The sequence below is a fragment of the Acipenser ruthenus genome, chromosome 10 (genome assembly GCF_902713425.1).
Source record: "Acipenser ruthenus chromosome 10, fAciRut3.2 maternal haplotype, whole genome shotgun sequence".
Lineage (NCBI taxonomy): Eukaryota > Metazoa > Chordata > Actinopteri > Acipenseriformes > Acipenseridae > Acipenser > Acipenser ruthenus.
Window position 1 is genome coordinate 32,539,169 of NC_081198.1, and position 26,598 is coordinate 32,565,766.

The 26,598-nt window shown below is 39.8% G+C and overlaps 1 protein-coding gene across 2 annotated transcripts in view; it reads left to right on the top strand.

The window, feature by feature from the left end:
- The window catches only part of LOC117403981 (integrin beta-2-like), a 31,277-nt gene that overhangs the window by 4,092 nt on the left and 587 nt on the right, over positions 1 to 26,598 (top strand). Inside the window, exons 2-15 of one of the 2 annotated variants that reach the window (XM_059032048.1) lie at positions 4,779 to 4,839; positions 6,161 to 6,249; positions 6,924 to 7,116; positions 9,391 to 9,561; positions 10,144 to 10,385; positions 10,885 to 11,040; positions 12,383 to 12,478; positions 12,992 to 13,081; positions 13,805 to 13,942; positions 14,956 to 15,140; positions 17,459 to 17,697; positions 17,831 to 18,050; positions 19,126 to 19,334; positions 24,583 to 24,748. In XM_059032048.1, coding sequence (XP_058888031.1) covers positions 4,782 to 4,839; positions 6,161 to 6,249; positions 6,924 to 7,116; positions 9,391 to 9,561; positions 10,144 to 10,385; positions 10,885 to 11,040; positions 12,383 to 12,478; positions 12,992 to 13,081; positions 13,805 to 13,942; positions 14,956 to 15,140; positions 17,459 to 17,697; positions 17,831 to 18,050; positions 19,126 to 19,334; positions 24,583 to 24,748 — 2,252 coding nt within the window. In that variant the 5' untranslated portion in view covers positions 4,779 to 4,781. The remainder of the gene's footprint in view (positions 1 to 4,778; positions 4,840 to 6,160; positions 6,250 to 6,923; positions 7,117 to 9,390; positions 9,562 to 10,143; positions 10,386 to 10,884; positions 11,041 to 12,382; positions 12,479 to 12,991; positions 13,082 to 13,804; positions 13,943 to 14,955; positions 15,141 to 17,458; positions 17,698 to 17,830; positions 18,051 to 19,125; positions 19,335 to 24,582; positions 24,749 to 26,598) is intronic. The other variant, XM_034006537.3, reaches the window with a different exon arrangement.

Sequence of the window (26,598 nt, forward strand, 5' to 3'; positions counted from 1 at the left end):
AAACATAAAAAAGCCAGACTGGAATTTGCTAAAATGCATATTGACAAGCCACAATCCTTCTGGGAGAATGTCCTTTGGACAGATGTGTCAAAACTGGAGCTTTTTGGCAAGTCACATCAGCTCTATGTCCACAGACGAAAAAATGAAGCTTCCAAAGAAAAGAACACCATACCTACAGTGAAACATGGAGGAGGCTCGGTTATGTTTTGGGGCTGCTTTGCTGCGCCTGGCACAGGGTGCCTTGAATCTGTGCAGGGCACAATGAAATCTCAAGACTATCAAGGCATTCTGGAGCGAAACGTACTGCCCAGTGTCAGAAAGCTCTGTCTCAGTCGTAGGTCATGGGTCCTCCAACAGGATAATGACCCAAAACACACAGCTAAAAGCACCCAAGAATGGATAAGAACAAAACATTGGACTATTCTGAAGTGGCCTTCTATGTCCTGATCTGAATCCTATCGAACATCTATAGAAAGAGCTGAAACTTGCAGTCTGGAGAAGGCACCCATCAAACCTGAGACAGCTGGAGTAGTTTTCTCGGGAAGAGTGGGCCAAACTACCTGTTAACAGGTGCAGAAGTCTCATTGAGAGCTACAGAAAACATTTGATTGCAGTGATTGCCTCTAAAGGTTGTGCAACAAAATATTAGGTTAGCGGTCCCATTATTTTTGTCCATGCCATTTTCATTTGTTTTATTATTTACAATATTATGTTGAATAAAAAATCAAAAGCAAAGTCTGATTCCTATTAAATATGGAATAAACAATGGTGGATGCCAATTACTTTTGTCAGTTTCAAGTTATTTCAGAGAAAATTGTGCATTCTTCGTTTTTTGTGGAGGGGTACCAACAAATTTGAGCACATCTGTATATGCACTATTATTAATCAAATATGTATAGCAATGATTACTAAGTAGTTTTGCAAATATAGCTCCATGTTGCTTATAAGAACCCTAAATGCACACACACTCTCTCTTGCAAATATACAAATTGCACCACACCAGACTGACCAACCCACTAACATTGCCAAATGAATAGATCTCTTCCTGGTTTGAGAAAAAGGAAGTGAAGATAGTTATAAACTTACCACAACTCTGATGGTTGCGTAGATAGAGAGAGAAGTATAACATGCATTTTTTCAATACACATAAATACATTTATGAACTAACATGACCCTCTATTGCACAATGGTTTTTAAATAAAGGAAAAATAGCTAGCAAACTGTTATAACGGGTCCTATTTACAAAAAGATTTAACAGAAAAGTCGGATATTCATGAAATATTCATTTGTTTTCAAGGAGTATTGTTTGAACATTTGTCTAAGTTTCATCCAAACACGAGGCATTTCTTCTAATTCACACAGCATTATAATTTATAATGACATCATTTAAAAAAAGGCAGCCCCTGGTTCACCTCCATAACATTAATGAATGAAGTAAAACTTTTGTGAATAGTGTACAAATAGGACATCTATTGAGGAGTGACTCCCACATGACACAATTTTAAGTAAAACATTCTACAAATGTGGTGCATTTTATAAAACTCACACCTTAATTTAAATACAAATGTATCCTTCTAAGAGCAGGTGTTGGTATGTAAATAACAATGACCCTGGAGGTCATGTGAAATGTGTTGATCAATTAGAGGTTATAAAATACGGGAATATATTAGGCCAGTTTGCATAAAGTTAAACGTGTATCTGTATAATGTATTCTGCTCACTGCAAGGGAAAAAAAAAAAAAGTATTTCAAATTTCAAATGCAATGTGTCTCAATATTCTATCATTGGAGTCACATTGTGTTATTACATCATTGCAACTACTTTTTCGCTACTGATTTTAAATTTGACACAAAGTAAAATAAATAGTTTAAACAATCCTTTGCTTCTCTATCCTAATCAAAATTATATGCGTGAGGAAATGGATCCTGTGTGCTATTTGATTACCTCTGTGAGCTGTGATTGGCTTAATAGGAATGTCACTCATACAACGCAGAATGCACATGTTGAATAAGCGTGTTATATTAAAGAGGCGGGTTGTTTTAAATAATTCCAAAACGATATGGTACATCGATGCAATTTTATAAAGTAATGGGCGGGTCGCCAAAAATTGCCCCGCGGGCCATATGTTTGACATTAGCATATATTAGCACATTAACTATTTATTTTAAACTGTCATTCAGCTTTAACTGCAACCTATTTAATAAACTGTGATTTACACAAAAAAAAGTCCTGATAAAACTCACAGGGATTTATATTAAATTTCACAGAGGACAGGCTTACAGGACGTGTGCTATTGATTGTACTCACATAGCACTGTCACCCGATCCATGGAGCCTGCTCTGCAGGGTGGCAATGCCGGCAAGGAAGACAATTGAGGCTACATCTCATCAATCAATATTTCTCAAGTAAGCAGAACAAAAAAAATATGCCATTGCACAACATTACTTTTGTTTTATATGCATCAGACAATGAATACATGTTAAAATTAAAAGATAAGCATTGCAGTTCACGCTCTACGTTGCCTCTGTCTGTCCTGCTGCTGAGTGATGTGTCTGAGCGCTCATTTTCGATCAGCCACCTCCACCTTCACAATAAGCTACTGACCAAAAGATACGCCTGGACTGCTGGGGCTTTTGATATCACAGTGGTCACGGGTAACTCTCTGACATTATCACGCACAATACATGCAATGTGCACAGTATGGTATGTAAATTAGCCAAATACTGTGCAAGTAAATTAATGCGTTCTCTGTTAGTAAATGGGGCACTACATTTTTATTTATTGTGCACGTTAGGCTAATAATTGTTCATATAACTGCAACAGAAAACAACCAAACCTCTCCCAGACTTGTGTTCTGGGTGTAGGCACACATTAAAAAATGGATTGTTTTGCTTGCTAACATATGTGATGATCTAGTGTTACCTTTATTCGCCATAATATGAGAATAAATAAATAGCTTGCAAGAGTACTTGAAAGTAATTATCATTAACTTGCATACAAACACCAGTAAGGACATTTCATTTTTGCTTTCTTTTGTGTAAATCTTTCACACTGGTGAACAGCAATCAATCAATATCTTGAAATGTTAGTGCCCAGACAAAGCCCTAATTTATACATTTATACACTGAAAATAGTTGTGATGCCTTACCTTTGAAGGTTATAACTATGACGATCAACATGCACAAACCTTTTTTGTAGCTCGGCCTCTGTTTATCTGTAAGTTGTTGGTGTTATAAAGGGTCAGGGGTGTTGCTGGTAAGATCGTTGGTGTTTTCACACCTATCTTGTATAGATCAGGGTTTTCTTTAAACACAGTATCTGGAAACGATTTACTACCATCAGCTACTGTATATTTGCTCCTTCATGTTAAAATGGAAGATTTTATTTTTTTCAACTTGAGATAATTGAATGCTCTTTACACCAATACTGGAGTCATTTTAAACATTGTCATTGAAGAATATAACTTTTAGTTACTAATATGTTCAGAGTGGCACCGCCTTCCTTTTATAGCAGTTGCACCCAGCTTTATTTTTTGTTGATGTTTAAGCTTCAGTCCTTGTACTTATGTAAGGGTGGGTTAATAACAAATGTTATAAATTCCATGAATTATATGTATTTTAAAAAAAGCTGCTGACCCCAAATGCACTGCATTTACAGAATGACCCTACTACAGTACAGTACAGTACTGTATAGTGCATTAAGGTTTCATTTGCAGGTTTATAGTGTAATACATCTTCACTTTAGTGCACTTCCATGTGTTATATTGGTTGCAAGAGTTCAGTTTACAGCATGTTGAACTTCCATTTTAAAACATAAATATGGTACTGCACTGAAGGCCACACAAGAACTCAAAGGAATTGTTTTAAGAGTTTTGGAGTTCAGGGCTATGACATTTAGATAAGACACGATTTAGCCCTTTACTGCCCTGGGTATGTTCCCATGCCTATTTAATGCCTACTTTCTCAATGCCACAGAAATCGATTAAACAAATTCGCCAATCTTTTGAGTTTGACATAATAGTTGAAGACCCCACTACACCTAGAAGTTAGGGATAGGTAAATGTATATAACACATTTTTAAACATACAGACAACAATTTCAGTTACATGGTTTTATACCACAGCCACTAATACTTCCTGGCAACAACACAACCTGTGTGAGGAATAATGACAGTTTACCATTTGCTTGCTATTAACACTGAACAACCAGCTTCAGGCGCATCCACATGTATGGAGGACACCTGGGAACCAGACTGACCTTGAATGCTCTGATACACATCCATGGAAGTTCAATACAGGTCTAGTCCACTTGGACAGAGTCTAGTGCCAGACTGGTTTTGTGACTAGTCTGTTTATATGGTCTGTAGGATGCCCTCAATGAAAAAAAAAACAGGGTGCATTATTGGGCATTATAATAGGCATGAAAATCTTTAAAGAAAATGATGAGGTCTAAGAATCTGATTGGTCAGGGACATTATGTGGACTCACCTGTTAACGTTTTTGGTTTGTATTTCCTTGTTAATTATGTGTTTTACCAATATTATCAATGCTCAGTCTTCATTTTTTAAAGGAGAAGCCTCATTAAGATTGTATTATCTTACCTGGACAACAGGTAGTCATGCATAAGTGGGGACCTTTTTCTTTGTAGGCCTGTGCATACCGTACAAACAAGCTTTAGTAGTGGCTTTTTACTATCACTGTTTGACATGACATTGCTTAGACTTTTTTCTAATGTTGATTACATTACATTGCCTTGCTGTTTTTTTTTTTTTTTTTAATAGGAAATGAGTCCATACCTAAGCTTCCTGTTGTTGAGTTTGGTGCTACTAGACAGGGAAGTGGGTGAGTATAAGAATTGAAATGATCATTTAAAATCCCTGCTGAAGGCACATCCATGTGGTGTGCAGAGACTGCAAAGTCTTCATTGGAGATTTCAGGGAGGCAAAATGGAGAGGGATTCCCCCTACTGGCCATGCGTCCAGCGAGCTCAGCAGACACCTGCAGGGCTGTCCCTTGTCCTCCAGGGGCCGCTAGCTCGCTGACATCCATTCTTGAGCTCCAGTTGTAAAGAAGCAATTGGCTTGCTCTTGGGTTTGTGACAACCCCCACTGACCTTCAGTTCTCCTGAACTATTGTGGGAAATTGCTGTAGTGAAGGAGCACAATTTGAGGTAAAAACTGTGGTAAAATAATGTAATTTGCATTTAAATACAAATAGGAGATCTCAGCTTTTAAAATTGATAGATGTGTAGATTTACTGAAAATCCATTTAGTTTTGAAAATCCTGCCCATATTGTGTAGAAAAAAAATAATACACAAACCAGATGAATAAAAAAAATAATGACCACATCCAAGAACTATTTCTTAGAACTACCAAGCCAATGGTGATACTGTGTTAGTGGTTTCACTTATTTTATTATTATTAAACAAACCATTAATACTGTGTTTTAAAACGATAAATACTTTTTTTTATGACAGTATTACATTATCACAAGCCGTCAATATCCCGTACAGTCTAGGAAGCAGATTCTTATTGTATTATATTGAAACTATTAAGCTTGTGGATTTATTTGTGCATAAAAAGCGTATGTTGAGATTTGCCACAAAATATTATACACCTAAAAACATCATTAAAAAAATTAATTTAAGTGACGAAATTGACAATGAAGAGTTAAATCAGATGTCTATATTTGAAACATGATCCAGTATATTTACCACCTTTTAAATAATGAGAATTCTTTAATCAAGATTCAAGTAAAATGAGAGGTACATAGATAAGTACATGTTATAATTAGACGTTATTGTATCCAAATTCCAATTTATACAGACTCAATTCTATCAACATTTTTTAAATCTCAAATTCAACAAGTTAAATTTCTGAACTTGAAAAATAACTAGAGAAATGGATTTTAAAATCTAAAAACCTTGGTCAGCCTGAATTGTACAAGACTGTGCAAGTTGGTAAGAGCTCCATGTGTTACAGTACATACATAGATAAGATCCAATACAAAGGATACACAGTGGCAACAAAAACGATAATAAAGAGAACTGCGATTCCCAGCCCAATAGTCTACAATCATGATAAACTAAAAAGAAAGTGTGATCTTTGTGTTTCATTCTAGCTCTATGTACCCCTTGTCTTTCCATTGTGTTTCTGCTTTCAGTTCTTTCCCAGGAGTGCACCAAAATCAATGTGAACACCTGTAAAGACTGCATCACCTCTGGTGCATTCTGTGCCTGGTGTAAACAAAAGGTAAGGACAATTGACTTATGGCCTGTGTAAAGGCAAGGCCACTATTTAACTAGGAGTGTCCAACACGTGGCTCTTGTATCATATATGGCTCACTGAGCTCCACAATATGGCTCATTGGCCCTGAATATCAAAAGTGTCTTTCAACAGTCCGAAACTTGTCTGTCTTAACCTGATTTCAATCAATGGACAGGTGGGATTGACAGGTAGTAAAGGCAGAGAAAAACAAAACAGGCGCATGTTTCAGGAGATATAGAGAAAAAAGAGAAGATACATTTAATAGAACATCATAATAAAGCAAGTATATCAGGACAAAGAGAAAAATAAAGTAAAGTTAGTGAGCTCCTATTTTAATGTGATTTTCTTAAAGTATGTTATGGTATTCATAATAATAATAATAATAATAATAATAATAATAATAATAATAATAATAATAATAATGTTTTAATTAAATTATAGTTTCATGAAACTGCAATGTTGTAGGTAACTTACTGCAGAACTTTTTTTGTAAGGGGTGCTACAAACTGAAGGCAGGAACCTCACCATTTTTTGGAGGACAGGTGCCACCAAATATTAGTGTTCTGGCAGCCCTGGGTATAAATGTAAATACACACCCTTTGGGCCACTTGGAATGGAGAGATTAAGTAACATGTATGTGCTTGTTTTCTCCTGAACAGAATTTTACAAACAAAGGGGAGCAAGATTCAGCTCGCTGTGACACCAAGGAAGAACTGGAAAAAAGAGGATGCACAGAGACCAACATTATCAATCCTTCCAGTATTTTTATTCCAACTGTGGATATCCCCCTTAGAAGCGGCAATCAACCAATTCAGTTAGCACCGCAGCAAATACATCTGGAGCTTAGGCCAGGTATGTCATCATTTTTCCACTAATCAATTTAAAAAAGGAAAGTATACTTTTTGGCATATTGTACCAAATCACAAGAGCTGCAGAACCAAAACACTGCTGTATTCAAAATACTGCATCAAACAAAATAAGTCGACTTTACCTTATACAGCTTCATTACCAAACTGATGAGTGGAGTCACCATAGTAGAAAGTAGAAACAGAGAAGCTGAAACAAAACTCTCTTTGATTGCCATCGATTGGTTCTAAAAAATACAAGTGATGCCTTATATAGATCATAGTGCCGCATTGACATATACTGCACACACTTTACATAAATAAATAATTTCTAAATGTACATAGAAAAGTGTACAGTGTAGGCGTGGCTGCAAGTGAAACACCTAGCCTGCCTGATATGTTTGTTTTCTGTTGGTATTGTAGTACGCATCTTGCGTTTTTGAACCACTGGAATTGGGATCCATCAGTATTTCTGAAAGCTTCTCGCACTTTCCAACCGATCGATCGCAGTTAGTTTAAACTCTGTACAGCTATGGCCAAAAGTTTTGTATCACCCTACAGAATTAACAAAGTCGAATGAAACCTTCTGAATATTGTTACGTTAACATATTGAATTACATACTGCTTCGTAGTTTTCCATATACTTAATGAAATTCTGACAAAAAAAAAAATGTGACATTTCGAAATCTAACCTGATATACTGTACTACTATTATGGCTTCCGGTAGACTTTTGTGATATCATTGTGTAGTTTCTTTGATTACATGATGTTAAATAAAATATCTAAATTATGCTCACTATTCAGTTTATTTTTATTTTTGTCTCAATCCTAAAATTGTAGGTGATGCAAAACTTTTGGCCATAGCTGTAGAGTGTATGAGTTTACAAGCCCTCTTTTATCATGTAAATCTTAGCGATTTTAATACGCTACTTGTATCTTAACCATTTATTTTTGTAGTCTCTTGTGATGTAGAAAGTACAATTTATATTTGCTTAAATGAAAATAAACCTATTGATCTTTATTACAAAGACAATCCTGACAAAGAGATCTTCACACTCTCATCTAGAACCAGAATACCATTTGTTTAAAAAGATTCCTGCTGTGATGATCAGCTAGGTGGAAACTTTTTAAACAAGTGCTGATCTTTATCAGATTTAAGTACCAAGCTTCATCAGTGTTTTTCACACTTGAGGCAATGCATTCCTAGTTACGAGACACTGTGTCTGAAGAATGTGTATTCCATACTAAATCTGGTCAAAGTGGTGCCATACTGCCCTCTGGTGGACGATGTAGATGGTTCAGTTTGTAATTAAAATACATTGGCTTCAATGGGAAAACAGTATTCTTGTGAACTCGTAAATTTGCAAACTTTGAAAATAGTGTTAAAGCCTTACTTAGATCACTTAAAATTAAGTAATTTATCACTCAGGAAATGGATTAAAATCGAATTAATTCATTAGAATGATAATTATTGTACATATATGCTTTTATTTGGTACTACATTGTGATTATCAAGATAAAATGTATAACCTGATAAAAGTTATTTAACAAAAGAGTATTTTTAACTTAAAGTATTTTGTAAGATGTATGACTCTGTACAAATGAAGATGAGGAAGATATAATGATATTAACCATACTTAGTATAATAACTGATTATACATTGAAAACTACTTATTACAATCTAATACAATCTGTTTTATTTCTGTAACTGAAATAAAAGAAAGTATTACTGTCAACAACATGTATTTGTTTTGATTTTGACTGTTGAACTGCACTGATATAATGATAACATTGAATTGAATCAGAATTGAATATTGTCTAAACCTTAAACCTTGGGTCAGGTCCTGTAGTAGCGGATCCGGGTCGGAAATGGGTCGTAAAAATCTGACCTGCACACTAGTGGACTAGTGTGTGATGTGTGTGTGTGCCATACGCTAGCACTCGTGTGTGAGCTGCAAAAACAAATCTGAAGAACAAAATCATTAACAACACGCTTCAGTGCATTCCACACATCCCATCTCATCATCCTCAAATATGTAAATGATTGCATGTTATACCCCGAAAATGATGGCATGTTTATAGCTCTATTAATAGCCAGCAATAGAAAGAAACTTTTAGCAAACATATTTTCAAGAAAAAACTTCTGGGTAAATATATTAACATTATTATACTTATATGAATCTATTTTATCTCTAGTGGTGTTTGAATAATGAATACTTTTTAATGGTTCTGTACATACCAATGTAAAAAAAAACAACAGAAAACGTTGTCATCATTTCAGGCAAGCCCACGACTTTCCCTGTGAGGTTCAAGCGTGCTGACGGATACCCAGTGGACCTCTACTACCTGATGGACCTCTCCTACTCCATGAACGATGATCTGAAAAAAGTGAAAGACCTGGGGACAGATATACTAAAGGCTCTTAAACAGATCACCCCTTATGCACGAATAGGTAAATTAATCCCTCAAGCAGTATCAACTTAAACTTTACAAAACATTAACAACTATTTCCATTTACAACATCATCGTCAGCATATTGTTATTATTGAAATGTATCCATGTAAATGCTCATCTGCCACATACTAATTTTGCCACAGGAACAAAAACCTAACAGACCATTGATTTATAAAGGACTGTTGTTTGTTGTTTCATGTGTCCCCCAGTCTAAGCCTGATCCTCACCAGCATATGACAAATATAAAAAATGATATTTACACATATATGTGCCAATACAGGTCCATATATGTGTAAATATCATGTTTTATTTTGTGGTACTGATTACAGGGTTAATACCCTACAAGGCTATTCAATCAGCTATCCAAAGTGGTTTCCACAGTGAAAGCTAGGGGAAGGCAATAGTCAATCCTCAATTGACAACTCTCTGTATAAAAGGTGAGGCTGTTCACCAGAAATGTGCGACAAAGGTAACCTTGTATGATATTTTCTTTACAGTAGATATATCTGCTATGTGAGTCCCCTCCACAATATACCTCCCGACACACCCAAGCCTAACGCATTAACTTCCTCGTTCCCAGGGTTTGGCTCTTTCGTGGACAAAACGGTTTTGCCGTACACAGACTCCCGCCCAGAGAAGCTGAAGAAGCCGTGTCCAGATGCTGAACAGTATTGCCAGGCAGCATTTGGTTACCATCATGTACTGAGCCTGACGGATGACGGGTCCAGATTTCAGCAGGAGGTCTCGGCTCAGTTCATCTCAGGAAACTTGGACTCACCTGAGGGAGGCCTGGATGCCATGATGCAGGCTGCAGTCTGTGGGGTACAAAAGGGGGGTTGTTGCTATAAGTCCTTCTGTGATGTAATGTCATGTCATGCTCATAATCATGTCTTAATTAAGCATTAAGAGGCTCTGATTAACATAAGATAATCACAGCCCTAAAACTGTTCTCATTAATTTTAATCACACACTCTGGAGTTGCCTTTATGCTTTTTTTTTTTTTTCCTGCTCTATCATGATTTCATTTAGATTTTTCTCTTTGTTATTGCATTTTGCTATTGTTTTGATGGGTCCCATCATCCAACCTGGCAGGCCCACTTACTGCTGTCTTACAAGACTAATCAATAAGTTAATTTCGTGCATTTTTATTTGCACAAGAAAAATATGAAATACAACAATTGTCTGAATATATTCATAATATATATATATTATATATATATATATTCTGAATATATTATATATTCTGAATATATTCAGAATATATATATATTATATATATATATATATATATTCAAAATCATTTCCTTGATGTCTTCCACAGGACAAGATTGGCTGGGGCAATTGCACTCGTCTGCTGGTCTACACATCTGATGACGGGTTTCATTTTGCAGGAGATGGCAAACTTGGTTCTATTCTGACTCCCAATGATGGCAAGTGCCACTTGGAGGGAAATCGGTACACCAAAAGCAATGAACTGGTGTGTATACCAAATGAGCACTTGATGTGGCTTGTAGAAATACCAGCCATGCAGAGTTTACCATTGTATACGCTTTCATGTGAAAGTCTTGTCATCTGATGGTATTGAGAAGTGAAACCTGCACTTGAAGCATCCCTAAGAAGCAGAGAGGGAAGTAAAAAAGATATTGTACAAAGCTTTCACTGCAGAAACTACAGAATTAATACAATTTGGAGATCTGAATGCAACCACTATAAAAGATTCAAGTAAAATATGACAAATACTCTACACAGGACATGTAGGTTACAGATCAAAGTGGTGTTTCATTGGGTTTAGAGTAAACCACTCTTATCCAGAAAACATCCAACCAGATTTTGAAATCCAACCTAATATTTTGGATAAAAGTTGTCCTGATCTTTGAAAATTCTAATATAAAAGACAATTACCTAATGTTACCTAATGTAAGGGCAGCAGTGTGGAGTAGTGGTTAGGGCTCTGGACTCTTGACCGGAGGGTTGTGGGTTCAATCCCCAGTGGGGGACACTGCTGTTATACCCTTGAGCAAGGTACTTTACCTAGATTGCTCCAGTAAAAACCCAACTGTATAAATGGGTAATTGTATGTAAAATAATGTGATATCTGTATAATGTGAAATAATGTATAATGTGATATCTTGTAGCAATTGTAAGTCGCCCTGGATAAGGGCGTCTGCTAAGAAATAAATAATAATAATAAAAATAATAATAATGTAAAAGGGGTCAGATCCTTACAAAGAAGTTAGGGACAGAGGGTTTTTTGAAATGCCAGCACAAGTGTCTGTGTTTACTTACCATTTCAGTGGCGTGCCATTTGGTTGTCTTCTCCAACTTCTCAACCTGATACATCTGTATTGCACCTCCTATTCTTAGTAATGCAGATAAACCTTTGATCAACTGTACACAGCCTACTAATCCTGACCACTAAACACCATCAAGGACTAAAGAAAAAAAAGCCACTCGGCTTTTCTCCAGTGACTCGACCTGGTAAATGAACAAATTCCCCTTACCAAAGGATCCCCCTTATACCTAAATAATTATTCAATTTAACAACCCAGCATCTCTGACGAGCAGTGCCACAGTGAGAATACAGCAATCAAGACACACTCTTTGCATTCTCGCGCTGTTTTGCTCCAACAGAGAGAACCTGCAGCAGACTCAAATTAGCCAGAGAGCAACGTTTATTTCCGGTCCCATTTTATTTTCATTTTTTTTAATTAATGTTTGAAAAAATTACTTGCTTGGATTATCCATATTATGAATAAAGCAGGCATCTTAGGGGATATGATGAACCAGCACATTTCATTTCCTTTCTTTTTTTTGCACAGGATTATCCATCTGTGGGTGAGTTGGCACGGAAGCTGGATGAAAACAACATCCAGACAATCTTTGCCGTTACCACGAACATGCAATCTGTTTACAAGGTAATTGAAATTGAACAAAGGAATTAAAAATAAAGTGCAAACTAGCAACCTTTTAAACAACTTTTCCCTATTAACAAAAATCAATGAAATAGATATAGCACATAACCTTTTATTAGAAGAAGTAAAATGGTATATTTCACTGTTACAAAAAAAAATAAAACCTGTTAAATATGCATTGAACAATTAGGTGTCATGCTGGTGAGGATCAGGCTGATTGGGAGACACATGAAACAGCAAAGAACAGTTGCCACAGAAGAGCACTTTTGTGCTCTGATACTGCCTGCCTTCTTACTCTAACTTATTTTTTTTTAATTTAGTCGTTGCCAATGATTTTTTAGCTTTGTCATATAACTGCCGTGAATCGAGCAGTTTTCTTTCTATGATACCCATAATGATATTTGACACAGAGCTACCTTAAGAGTTTGCTCTCCATCTTCTGTAAAATCAAAAAAGCCACATGACATGCAACATGACAATTTACAAACGGAGTAATGCACATCTTTATGTTCACAGGAACTGAGTGACATGATACCCAAGTCTACTGTAGGTGAGCTCTCAACAGACTCCAGTAACATAGTGACTCTCATCAAGGATGCCTATAGTGTAAGTCCTTTATATGATTACAGTGTTCCTGAATACTTATAGTTTGTCATTACTGTATAAAGTGTTAGGACAAACATGGAATTTCCATGTTCAAAATTCCATGTTTTGAATATTTGAATATTCAATCATTTGCAAATGTAATCAAAGCTATTATATGTACTATTGTATAGAAAAATATCCTAGCAGTAAGAATAAGTCGCAAAGACCTCACTTTTCTTGACCGAATTTAGTGAGAAAACAAAATAATAAAGTCGTTTAAGTTAGCATCTTTACTTTTGAATTGAAAATGAGTTAAATCAGTTTATTTAACTGGATAACACTATTGAACAGAGTAGTCAGTTTCCCTTAATTCCATTATATATACTTTTTTGTCAGTCGTGTTTGTGAACTGTCAAAATGTACTGATGCATTGTGTCGTCTTGGGAAATAATGTATCCCAGTTATCTGATGTGACTTGTAAATTGAATAGGTTCAGAAAACCTGCTTACCCTACTGCCCAACACAGCTTTAGTTTGGGACTGCAAATATTTAAGTCTGTATTGGAAAAATAGCTACTTTTCATTCTACAAACAGAAGTATCAATGAAGACTGTGACAGAGCCAGTCAGCTTGTGCAGGTTCTGTAACTTGTGCTTTCATTTTTTTCAGTTGCAGTTATGTTCACTGTTATTATTCAGTACAGTACACTTTGTAGTGAAATAATTTATTGCACTTTCTAACCCAGAACCTGTCCTCGACGGTGATTATTGAACACAATCGTCTCCCAGACGGGGTATCCATCTTATATAAATCAAACTGTGCTGATGAGACAAGGAAGAATGAACCCAGGGGATCATGCAGCAATGTGAAAATCAACAATGAGGTAAACTGGCATTAAGCCTGGGACACGCAAGCACATTTTATTTCCAAAAGTCAGTGAGCTGAACAACATATAATCATAACATGCGATGGGGTTTATAATAAACAAAATAACCTCTCTATTTGGCTTAGCAGATCATCAAAAACATTCAAACATATTTTAAAACATAGTACTGTATAACATTGCTTTTATTATGTATGCTCTACAGCAGTATTTTAAACTACATAAGATATTAGTCACCCACATCAAGCCTTTAATACTGAGCAGATGTCAGTTACAGGAAGCCTGTAGGAGAGCCCAGGATTTTACCTGGGCAGTCTATAGCTTTCATGTATACAACCCACATTAAAGATTACAATTATGTTTATAAATGGCACAATCCATATTGCGTATACCAAGAGATAAGTAAACCCTGCATGATCCAAAATGGTCCTAATTGGGACCATGGGGTGTTCATAAAATTCAATTAGAAATGTGAAAATTTTGGTTATTTAAATCTCTCCCAGTTATTGAATCCGGTCCTCTTATCTGTAAGCAAGGAAACCATGTTCAAACTCTTTTCAAACTTTTGTCAACAGTCCTGCGAGACAGAATAAGAACAATACTTTAACAACCTTCCAGAAGCCTCTTATCCAATATATACTCCAAACCTCTTCCAAACATTCTGTAAACTTACTTTGGCTAAACCAGAAATACTGTCTTCTATGGCATAAGTTGAAAATACCATTTTTTCTTGGCGCTCGGCATAAACATGAAATGAATGGTTAAGGATCAAGTCACCGCTACACATTGCAGCAGCAGCAGTAGGACTTGTGTGGATTGCGCTCCTGCCACCAAGGAATTTGTGAGCTAGGCAGGATCCCTGGTTTTAAAGTCCAATACAATAAATTAGTTACTATAATCTATACTAAAAAAGGGTTTTACTGAAACCCTTGTTTTAGATATACAGTAATAATTAGATGTGTCTAGAAAGTATACCATTGGTGAGATCTGACTTTCTCTTTTGGAACTTTTAGATTTCTTTTGATGTAACTGTAACTGCAGAAAGGTGCATGAAGCCTCAGTCCTTTGAAATCAGACCCCTGGGGTTGACAGAAAAGCTGACTGTGAAAATAATAACACCTTGCCAGTGTGAATGTGATGACCAGAGAGATGCTGCTGACTGCAACAGCAAGGGACATATTGAGTGTGGAATCTGCAGGTAATCTACAAAAATGACCAGTTGTAAATTCCGAGAAACTGCAAACAAAGAACATGAATGGCTTTGGGGTGCAAGTTAATTCTTATACAGTATATATTTTTCATTTATAGAAATGAATGTTAATTTTTGTGATTATTCTCCTGAATTATCACTTCTCTGCACAGTCTGTACGTAGTTCAGTGAGGCAACACTAATTTCTATAGAACTGGTGTTTATTTTGATTGATAGTAGAAAATAGCCTACTTAAGCATATTTATCATCATTTAAATAGATCTGTACCCTACAGAAATCTTAAGCAGGTTTATTATCAAAATAACAGTTTATTTTTTCAGTTTGCAGTTATCTGTATATTCAGAATGTTTGATGGAAGTGAAACTTATGTTTGCTTAAAATAATGATTTATGTTAATTAGCCATAAGATTTAATGGAATTATTTTGTTAGCTATGTAGTTTAATTGGCTGCTTCATGGTCCCTTCAACAGGAAGTTTGTCAGTTGTCTCATGCTTAGCTGTAGCCTGTTCAATAAAAAGCACCCAACTATTGAAAAAAAAAACTAGAGATTGAAACTTCATATACAGTGCCTTGCGAAAGTATTCGGCCCCCTTGAACTTTGCGACCTTTTGCCACATTTCAGGCTTCAAACATAAAGATATGAAACTGTAATTTTTTGTGAAGAATCAACAACAAGTGGGACACAATCATGAAGTGGAACAAAATTTATTGGATATTTCAAACTTTTTTAACAAATAAAAAACTGAAAAATTGGGCGTGCAAAATTATTCAGCCCCCTTAAGTTAATACTTTGTAGCGCCACCTTTTGCTGCGATTACAGCTGTAAGTCGCTTGGGGTATGTCTCTATCAGTTTTGCACATCGAGAGACTGAAATTTTTGCCCATTCCTCCTTGCAAAACAGCTCGAGCTCAGTGAGGTTGGATGGAGAGCATTTGTGAACAGCAGTTTTCAGTTATTTCCACAGATTCTCGATTGGATTCAGGTCTGGACTTTGACTTGGCCATTCTAACACCTGGATATGTTTATTTGTGAACCATTCCATTGTAGATTTTGCTTTATGTTTTGGATCATTGTCTTGTTGGAAGACAAATCTCCGTCCCAGTCTCAGGTCTTTTGCAGACTCCATCAGGTTTTCTTCCAGAATGGTCCTGTATTTGGCTCCATCCATCTTCCCATCAATTTTAACCATCTTCCCTGTCCCTGCTGAAGAAAAGCAGGCCCTTACCATGATGCTGCCACCACCATGTTTGACAGTGGGGATGGTGTGTTTAGGGTGATGAGCTGTGTTGCTTTTACGCCAAACATAACGTTTTGCATTGTTGCCAAAAAGTTCGATTTTGGTTTCATCTGACCAGAGCACCTTCTTCCACATGTTTGGTGTGTCTCCCAGGTGGCTTGTGGCAAACTGTAAACAACACTTTTTATGGATATCTTTAAGAAATGGCTTTCTTCTTGCCACTCTTCCATAAAGGCCAGATTTGTGCAGTATACGACTGATTGTTGTCCTATGGACAGAGTCTCCCACCTCAGCTGTAGATCTCTGCAGTTCATCCAGAGTGATCATGGGCCTCTTGGCTGCATCTCTGATCAGTCTTCTCCTTGTATGAGCTGAAAGTTTAGAGGGACGGCTAGGTCTTGGTAGATTTGCAGTTGTCTGATACTCCTTCCATTTCAATATTATCGCTTGCACAGTGCTCCTTGGGATGTTTAAAGCTTGGGAAATCTTTTTGTATCCAAATCCGGCTTTAAACTTCTCCACAACAGTATCTCGGACCTGCCTGGTGTGTTCCTTGTTCTTCATGATGCTCTCTGCGCTTTAAACGGACCTCTGAGACTATCACAGTGCAGGTGCATTTATACGGAGACTTGATTACACACAGGTGGATTCTATTTATCATCATTAGTCATTTAGGTCAACATTGGATCATTCAGAGATCCTCACTGAACTTCTGGAGAGAGTTTGCTGCACTGAAAGTAAAGGGGCTGAATAATTTTGCACGCCCAATTTTTCAGTTTTTTATTTGTTAAAAAAGTTTGACATATCCAATAAATTTCGTTCCACTTCATGATTGTGTCCCACTTGTTGTTGATTCTTCACAAAAAATTACAGTTTCATATCTTTATGTTTGAAGCCTGAAATGTGGCAAAAGGTCGCAAAGTTCAAGGGGGCCGAATACTTTCGCAAGGCACTGTATAACTTATAAAACAGCAGAATAAGGAATATTTTCAGGAAGCAGGATTTGGTTTTACTGTAAAAAGGCCCCTATCAGACTAGCCTGACTAGCTTGTTCTTTTTTGTAACAGCTGTGACTCGGGTCACGTTGGGCAGAACTGTGAGTGTCGTGTCGGGGATGAGACCGAAAAGGAACTGAACCAGGGCTGCAGAAGAGACCATGGCACCAGCATCTGTTCAAACCTCGGAGACTGTGTGTGCGGTGTGTGCCAGTGTTACGCCAGCGAAACCCCTGGAAAACAGATTTATGGGACATTCTGTGAATGTGACAACATGAACTGTGAACTGAACAACGGCAAGCTCTGTGGAGGTGAGGCAGATTTTCAGATTCACCAACCCAACCCCCACACATGCTGGGTTACAGTGAACAGTGAATAAGGAGGATTCGTTGCCAGTTGTATTGATTTGGATTAAGCACTGAATTGAATAATTTGTTATTTCAGGACATGGGAAATGTGACTGTGGGAAGTGTTTATGTGAGGAAAACTACCAGGGCAGTGCATGCCAGTGCTTGAAGTCAGATGAGGTCTGTAAAAACGCCAATGGCACTGTGTGCAGCGGGAGGGGCCACTGTGAGTGCAACGTGTGCAAGTGCAAGCCTGGCTATCAGCCGCCTTTCTGTGGAGAGTGCCCAGCCTGCCCGTCACCTTGTCCAAAATATGCGTAAGCTGATCCTTACACAGTTTATTGTACAGGAAGTAATGGTATTCCTGTTATATCTGGGTAAACCAACCTTAGGAAATAAATTATATAAGAAAATGTACAAAACCAGAGGAGGCCATCTGGTCCGTCAACCTGGTTCCTAGTAGCTGGTTAATCTCAAAACTTGGTCTAGCTTGGGTCCTGAAGGATCCCGATGACTCGGTGTCAGTAACATGGCTAGGTACCCAGTCCATACCCTCATCGCTCTCTGTTTAAACACGTGTTTCCTGCACTCTGTCCTGTCTGCCTCCTCTTAATTTCTCTTGTCCTGGTTTCTGTGATGCATTTAAAGCATTCAGTTCTTTATAATTACTTCCCCACACTGTCCGGTCACTGACTGCAATGTGTCTATTACAACACAAAGGTCTTTCATTTGGTGTTATAACAAATGCCATCTTGTCTCCTGTTCTATGTCAGCCATTTGAGAATTGAAACCTACATTTATGGGACCGTTGTGTAACAGAGCTGATCTCTTATTGCTGTATGATATCGGGGGTATGAATAACACTGTCTGTCTAAAAGTCTGCTGGTTCATATGAACTTTAATCAGAAGCATTCATAGTGGCCAGCAAATTCTATGTTTTGATTGGTTCATCTGCACCTTTGGGTATACAGCATCCAGTCCAGGTTATTTGAAAACCTGTCATTCTATACAATTTGTATTGCTTTATCTACTTAGGCTTGTTTTCTGTTACTGTTCTTTAACTGTTGAATACTTGCCTGTATTCCTTTTTGCATGTTTAATATCATTTTTTTATTTATTTTTTTACCTGTACTCTTTGTTTTGATGTACAATTGTCTTTTTTCTCCATTCCACAAGTTTGTTTATTCTGGACTTAACTTTTGAGATGAAAATATTACAGTACCGTAAGTCATCCTTTGAAATGTTTTAAGAGATAATAAATGCTTTATAATCAGTGAGATATACCGCAGTTGCAGTAGTTGCCTAATATGTTATGCTTTATTACCAAAGCAGAACGACGGGTGGGATATCGGTTCTTTTTACCCAATTTATTTTATTTTTTTTCTATTTTAGGGCATGTATTGAGTGTCTGGGGTTTCAAAGGGGCCCATACAGTAAAAAATGCTCAAAAGCATGCTCACATATCACACATACAAATGTGGACAAAGTGGTGAACAGAAAGGTCTGTAAAGAAAAGGACTCTGAGAACTGCTGGATGATCTTCATAATGGAGGAATTGGATGGAGAGAATCAGTATAAAGCTATTATAAGCAACGAACGAGGTGGGTGACTATTATGGTGTCACTAACAGCACTTCAAAAAGCACATTCTTTTTTCAGTGTCTCTGCTGTTGAACTTGTATATTGTGCAACTATGAAATATATAACTCTCGACCAACAACAATGACCAACCATGACATTTCCCAAAGAACATGTATTGCATTGTGATGCTAGAAAACAAGAATTACCAAAGATCACACCCAGAGGGCAAATAAAAAACCAAACAGGGAATACGTACTGTGGTGAAGTGGCTGTATGTTTACTGTTCGTAGTAAAGCTCCTCTTGGAGACTGGCAGTTGTTTTACAACACTATACATGGTATACTAAAAATAAACAAAGTATGTTTGTTTAGAAAATATTGTACTTTTTACGCCACTACATTTCCCAGAAGCATCTCGTTACTCGTTCTTTCACTGACTCTTGCACTGGCCAGCATTCTGATTGGGTAAAGCAGAGCCACATACACAGTGCCTGCTTGCTTTGATGATGACATACTATGTCGATGTCCAGAGACCTTTTTTGATTTTTGATCTAAGCTGTGTTCTTGCCATTTAATTACAATCCGCTACAATGTATGTGTTGTATGTCCAATGTACAGGCGAGTATCAGTTCTGTGGATGCTTTAATATTAATATACAGTATTTGGCATAGACTCCTGATACAATATGTATTCTAGACCCTTGAAATTTGTCTTAAGAATTGGCAGTAGACCAATAGTAAAGTGGAAGGAAAGGACAATATAAGTATCGATACAGTGACCCCTGTATTGGTACACTGCAATACTTAAAAGAAAAAAAAAATAGAAAAAATGAAAGTTAAATGTGAGACTGCATGCAAAAAAACAAAACATGTCTGCACAGTGATGTTTATGCATAGATTTAATTTCATAGTGTCCACATGGAAAACCCGAGAATAAAATGTATTAGTATGTACTCTAGCAGCCTCGCCTCAACTTCAATCACTGTGTAACGGATGTTTTTGTCAAGCGAACTGGAGAATTAAATGGAGGTGGATTATATTGTTAATCATCACAGTTAATTTAATGATGGAAAGCAACATGGCAAAATTCAATCTGGTTGCCAGCATGTTTAAAATGAAGTGTGGCCTTCCTGAATTTTTTTTTTTTTTTTTTAACAATATTTTTTGCATCACTTACTGTGACGGGGTACTGCCCCGTCTTTATGATCATGGTTGGGACTGGCAAGGAGGGGGTTAAAATTCCTCCCTGCCAGGAAAACATGTGAGAATGTGGCTGGAGCCCTAATTGACTAATTAGCAATTATTGATTAATTGGGCTCAAGCCACAGGGGATAAAAGCCAGGGGAGAGGCCCTGGCTAGGAGAGAGAGTGGAAGGAGAGTTCTAGAAGCAAGAGTGTGTTTGTGTGTTTTCTGTTTTTCTGGTCCAGTGAAGGCAACGCCCAGCCTGGAAACTTTATTTTGTAAGTTTTTGTTTTGTGTTTGTATTTTATGTTTAAAACCTTTTTGTTTGGCCCTTGTGCTGGTTTATTTTGTATTTTTGTTTATTAAAAACTTTATTTTTGAACTTTATACTGTCTCTGAGTCTCAAACCTCGGTCCATCCTGTCACATTTGGTGTCAGAAACGGGATAGCGCCACCTGGAGGCTCAGAGCAGTATTTTTTTTTTTTTTTTTTCTTGAATTTTGGGAGTTATTTATTATTTTTTTTTGGTAAATGGGGAAGAAGAGCAGACAGCGGCAAAGGCAGGAGATGCAGCAGCCGAAGAAATGTAGGCTGCTGCAACAACAGCCACCCCAGCTGGAGGACCCAGCGAGCCTCTTCCCGTGGTGTTCCTGTTGCGGGAAGGAGGATCATCGGTGGAGGTCCTGTCCAGATGGGCTACCAGCTGACTGGTGTGGGTACTGTGAGGTGGATGGCCACAACTGGGCAGGATGCCCCCACAATCGGGACCAGGAGCAGCTGCAAACCCCGTCCTCGGCAGCCACCCCACCACTTCCTACATCACCGCCTTCACCACCATCCCAGGAAATATGGGACTGGTTGATGCACCCTGAGGCGGACCTCTTCCACGACCTCCCCATAGTTATCAACACGCTGTGGCGTCGAGATGGGGGGAGGTGGGAAAAGTGGGAGGAACAGCATCACCCGGCGTCCTTCGCAGAGCTGGCCTTGATGGTCGTTAATTACCTGGCGGTAGATATGGGAGATGCCCCAGTCATTCCAATAAAGAAGGTGGAGCTGTCGTCCCGAGAGCCAGAGAGGGGTGAGTTGTTGTCCCGAGAGCCAGAGAGGGGTGAGCCGCTGTCCCGAGAGCCAGAAGGGGAGGAGCCGCTGTCCCGAGAGCCAGAAGGGGAGGAGCCGCTGTCCCGAGAGCCAGAAGGGGAGGAGCCGCTGTCCCGAGAGCCAGAAGGGAAGGAGCCGGCGTCCCGAGAGCCAGAAGGGATGGAGCCGCCGTCCCGAGAGCCAGAAGGGGAGGAGCTGCCGTCCCGAGAGCTAGAATGGGGGCCGCTGCCGTCGCCCAGAGAGGGGGAGCCCGAATGTCCACAGCCTGAGAGGGAGGAGCCCGAATGTCCACAGCCCGAGAGGGAGGAGCCCGAACGTCCACAGCCCGAGAGGGAGGAGCCCGAACGTCCACAGCCCGAGAGGGAGGAGCCCGAACGTCCACAGCCCGAGAGGGAGGAGCCCGAACGTCCACAGCCCGAGAGGGAGGAGCCCGAACGTCCACAGCCCGAGAGGGAGGAGCCCGAACGTCCACAGCCCGAGGGGGAGGAGCCCGAGCGGGAGGAGTCGGTGCGTCCACGGCCCGAGACGGAGGAGTCGGTGCGTCCACGGCCCGAGACGGAGGAGTCAGTGCGTCCACGGCCCGAGAAGGGGAAGCCCACAGGCCTATGGCTGAAGGGACCTGTAGGGGAAGAATACAGGCTGTTCCCGCCTCCGCCAGCAGAGGGAGACGAGTTGCCGTTCCCGCCTCCGCCAGCAGAGGGAGACGAGCTGCCGTTCCCGCCTCCGCCAGCAGAGGGAGACGAGCTGCCGTTCCCGCCTCCGCCAGCAGAGGGAGACGAGCTGCCGTTCCCGCCTCCGCCAGCAGAGGGAGACGAGCTGCCGTTCCCGCCTCCGCCAGCAGAGGGAGACGAGCTGCCGTTCCCGCCTCCGCCAGCAGAGGGAGACGAGCTGCCGTTCCCGCCTCCGCCAGCAGAGGGAGACGAGCTGCTGTTCCCGCCTCCGCCAGCAGAGGGAGACGAGCTGCTGTTCCCGCCTCCGCCAGCAGAGGGAGACGAGCTGCTGTTCCCGCCTCCGCCAGCAGAGGGAGACGAGCTGCTGTTCCCGCCTCCGCCAGCAGAGGGAGACGAGCTGCTGTTCCCGCCTCCGCCAGCAGAGGGAGACGAGTTGCTGTTCCCGCCTCCGCCAGCAGAGGGAGACGAGTTGCTGTTTCCGCCACCGCCACTAGAGGGAGAGGGGCCGCCGTTCCCGCCTCCGCCAGCAGAGGGAGCCGAGCCGCCGTTCCCGTCTCCGCCAGCAGAGGGAGCCGGGCCGCCGTTCCCGTCTCCGCCAGCAGAGGGAGCCGGGCCGCCGTTCCCGTCTCCGCCACCAGAGGGAGCCGGGCCGCCGTTCCCGTCTCCGCCTCCCGAGGGTCCGCTGCTGCTGCCGTCGCCTCCCGAGGGTCCGCTGCTGCTGCCGTCGCCTCCCGAGGGTCCGCTGCTGCTGCCGTCGCCTCCCGAGGGTCCGCTGCTGCTGCCGTCGCCTGGGGTTGCCAGGGATCCTGTTTCGCCTGGGGTCGCTACACTATGGCCGGAGCCCCACGGAGGGGAGTTGCTGGCCATGAAGAGGGGGAGGGAGGTCAGGAGACCAGCTCCCTCAGCGGCACTTTCGCGGCAAGATAGTGTGTGGCCGGAGCCCCGGAAGAGGGAGCTGCTGGCCACGAAGAATTGGGTGGTGCCGGACGTCCCACCATGGCCACCCCCCATGGACACTGTGCTTCCCCCTCTTCCGGGACTGAGACTGAGGGGGGAGGTGGCCATTTAGGCCATGTTGTGCTTGGCACAAGGGGGGGGATATGTGACGGGGTACTGCCCCGTCTTTATGATCATGGTTGGGACTGGCAAGGAGGGGGTTAAAATTCCTCCCTGCCAGGAAAACATGTGAGAATGTGGCTGGAGCCCTAATTGACTAATTAGCAATTATTGATTAATTGGGCTCCAGCCACAGGGGATAAAAGCCAGGGGAGAGGCCCTGGCTAGGAGAGAGAGTGGAAGGAGAGTTCTAGAAGCAAGAGTGTGTTTGTGTGTTTTCTGTTTTTCTGGTCCAGTGAAGGCAATGCCCAGCCTGGAAACTTTATTTTGTAAGTTTTTGTTTTGTGTTTGTATTTTATGTTTAAAACCTTTTTGTTTGGCCCTTGTGCTGGTTTATTTTGTATTTTTGTTTATTAAAAACTTTATTTTTGAACTTTATACTGTCTCTGAGTCTCAAACCTCGGTCCATCCTGTCACACTTACCCAAAGTTCTTGCTGAGAGTCACATTGTATCCAAACTATGAGGCAAGAATGAAGTACCCTTACACCGGGAATACAACACATCTCATTTTAAAGGACCATCAGAAAGATGGTACATCACCATCACAACATCAGTCTTGTTAGCCAATGCACGTATAATAACATTAAATCATTAAAAACTATCTTAAGCATCTGCGCGCGCTACAAAAACATCACCAGCCCCTAGTGAATTTCATTTTTTTCCCTACAGTATCATGGAAAACTAATTTATACATACATTGAAGTCAAAGTACACATTTTTTAGCAGTCCTTATTACTAAACAGCTACGGGATTTCCTGAATTATACCAGCATGTAAAACAGCACATTTAAAAAACATTTACCTAAAGTGTTTAATTTAAAATGAATCTCCATTTAGATCACTTTCTTTAAGCCTGTCAGCTTCAGAATGTTTTGCAAAACAGATCAATAAATAAATAAATAAATAATAAAAAAAATTCTAAAACATGTTTCCAAAAACTGCAATGGTATATATATTTTAAAATGTATTAACAGTATGTGTATAGTCATTTTGTTTTAAAGAATCAGAAAATAAAAGCAAAGCAGGTTGTCAATCTTATTTGACAAAAACCTGCTTTTTTTACAAACACTTGCACTATCAAATGAAACAATTGTGTAATTTGTATGTTTCCTACTTAATAACTGTATCGTGACACATACCATGTCATGAAGACACTGCTGATGCACAGCCGTATTTACTAATGCACCACTTGTGTTTTAGAATGCCCTGAGCCCCCCAACATCGCTGCCATTGTGGAAAATACAGTCAGGGGTGTAGTGGTCTTTGGCGTGACCCTGCTGCTAATCTGGAAATTGGTCACCTTTCTGAATGACTTCAAGGAGTATCGCAAATTTCAAAAAGAAAAGCAAAAGGTAAATTGGAATATGTAAGTCACTTTTCATAACATGGACATTCTGTTTTTTGTTAGTAATTTAGCAAATGGCTAAAGTGGTTATCTGAGTTAAAATATTTAAAATACATTGATTTGATTTTGGAATGTTATTGTTAAATAGTTACAATTATTAAATGTATGTCCACAGCACTTCTAAAGTAGTACTTACAACCAACCAAAGAGTTAATGCATTGATTCTGAAAATTACAAACATACTATTTGTGGTATTATATATATTATATATATATAACCTTTGCTAATAAATGTAGCTGTAACAGGTTGACGTTACCTATGTGGGCCGTCGCTGATAAATAAGGAGTCAAACACAGAGCAGTGGGTGTTGACACGCTGCACAGATTTAATAACAACACAGGTGCTGTCACTAGGGTACCAGCAATGGTAGCCCTAGCGTCAGATTTAAAAAAGAAAACAAAAACAAAGCTAAAAATAAAAATAAGTTTGCCACACAAGGCAAGAGCTAGCCCCAGTAAAAGAAACGTCTCGCTCCTGGAAGCTACTACACTACGAAACCCGAATGCTGTTGCTCCAGAAGCCCTGGCCCCCCGGTGACTACGGGTCTTCTCCACAGTCCTGGCTTGGTAGCGCCTTCACAGGCACCGTTTTGCTTTTAAAGGGTTCTGTAGTAGTTTTTTTTTGAGTGGACGCTCTCCTCTATGTAAACAAAGCAAGCTTTTTCACTCAGCGAAACATCTGTGCAGCAATGCAGTAGCCACGAGCTGTGGCGCAGATGCTTTTAGAGCTGCTTGCAGGCTCTTCAGGCACGCCTCCTGGCCAATCAGGACCTCCCGATCAGCTCAGCACCGGGCGAGCCTTCCTGTTACATTGGTTGCCTAGCAATGTCTCTGTTGGGCGTCTCTCAGCTGCTTCCATAAAGGCACACATCCACGGAAGAACCAGCGACTGAGTCCACAGTCAGAGTAGCATTATAGCCCAGCGGATAAGCACATTGATTGTGCACTTTTTCATACAAATGTGAAACTGCATACTTGTACAACTTTAGGTGCTGAACATTTTCTGATACAGTGCCAATTGATCAGGACCCCCTGGTGGTTTATACCGCCACCTGGTGGCCGACCCAAGCAAGCAGTTTACCAGTTGAAGGGTTTTTGTCCATAGTTTCATTAAAAATTGGTCAATTAAGGCTCAAGATGGCTCTAAATCTTGCATGAATGTGAGGATTATCATACAGCAATCAGTAAAGCAAAAGCTAATCAGCTCTTGAACTGGCAAGCTAAACAATCACAAATTAGTGAAAATCACTGCATAATATCTGTTTCATGCACATTTTGTTAACATTTTGAGCCCTCTTTTGATCGGATACATTGATTTTTATTCAATTTTCTGGCATTTTCTGAATTTTGATAAAGGAAGGGGTAGGGGTGAAGTTTTTGGCAAAATGGTCAATACAGAAAGTTTAGAAATTATAATATTGTATATCATTTTACTCAATAGGTATCAAAGCAGTTTTAGAGTTCTTTATAAGTACATAGAACTGTAACCTAGAAAACCAGCTGTAACCTAGAGGCCAAAATGTGCATGAACCAGATAATATTATGCAGTGCTTTTCACTCATTTGTGATTGTTTAGCTTGCCAGTTCAAGAGCTGATTAGCTTTTGCTTTACTGATTGCTGTATGATAATCCTCACATTCATGCAAGATTTAGAGCCATCTTGAGTCTTAATTGACCAATTTTTAATAAAACTATGGACGAAAACCCTTCAACTGATAAATTGCTTGCTCAGGTCGGCCACCAGGTGGCGGTATAGACCGCCAGGGGGCACTGATAAATTGGCACTATATTAGAATTTTCAGCACCTAAAGT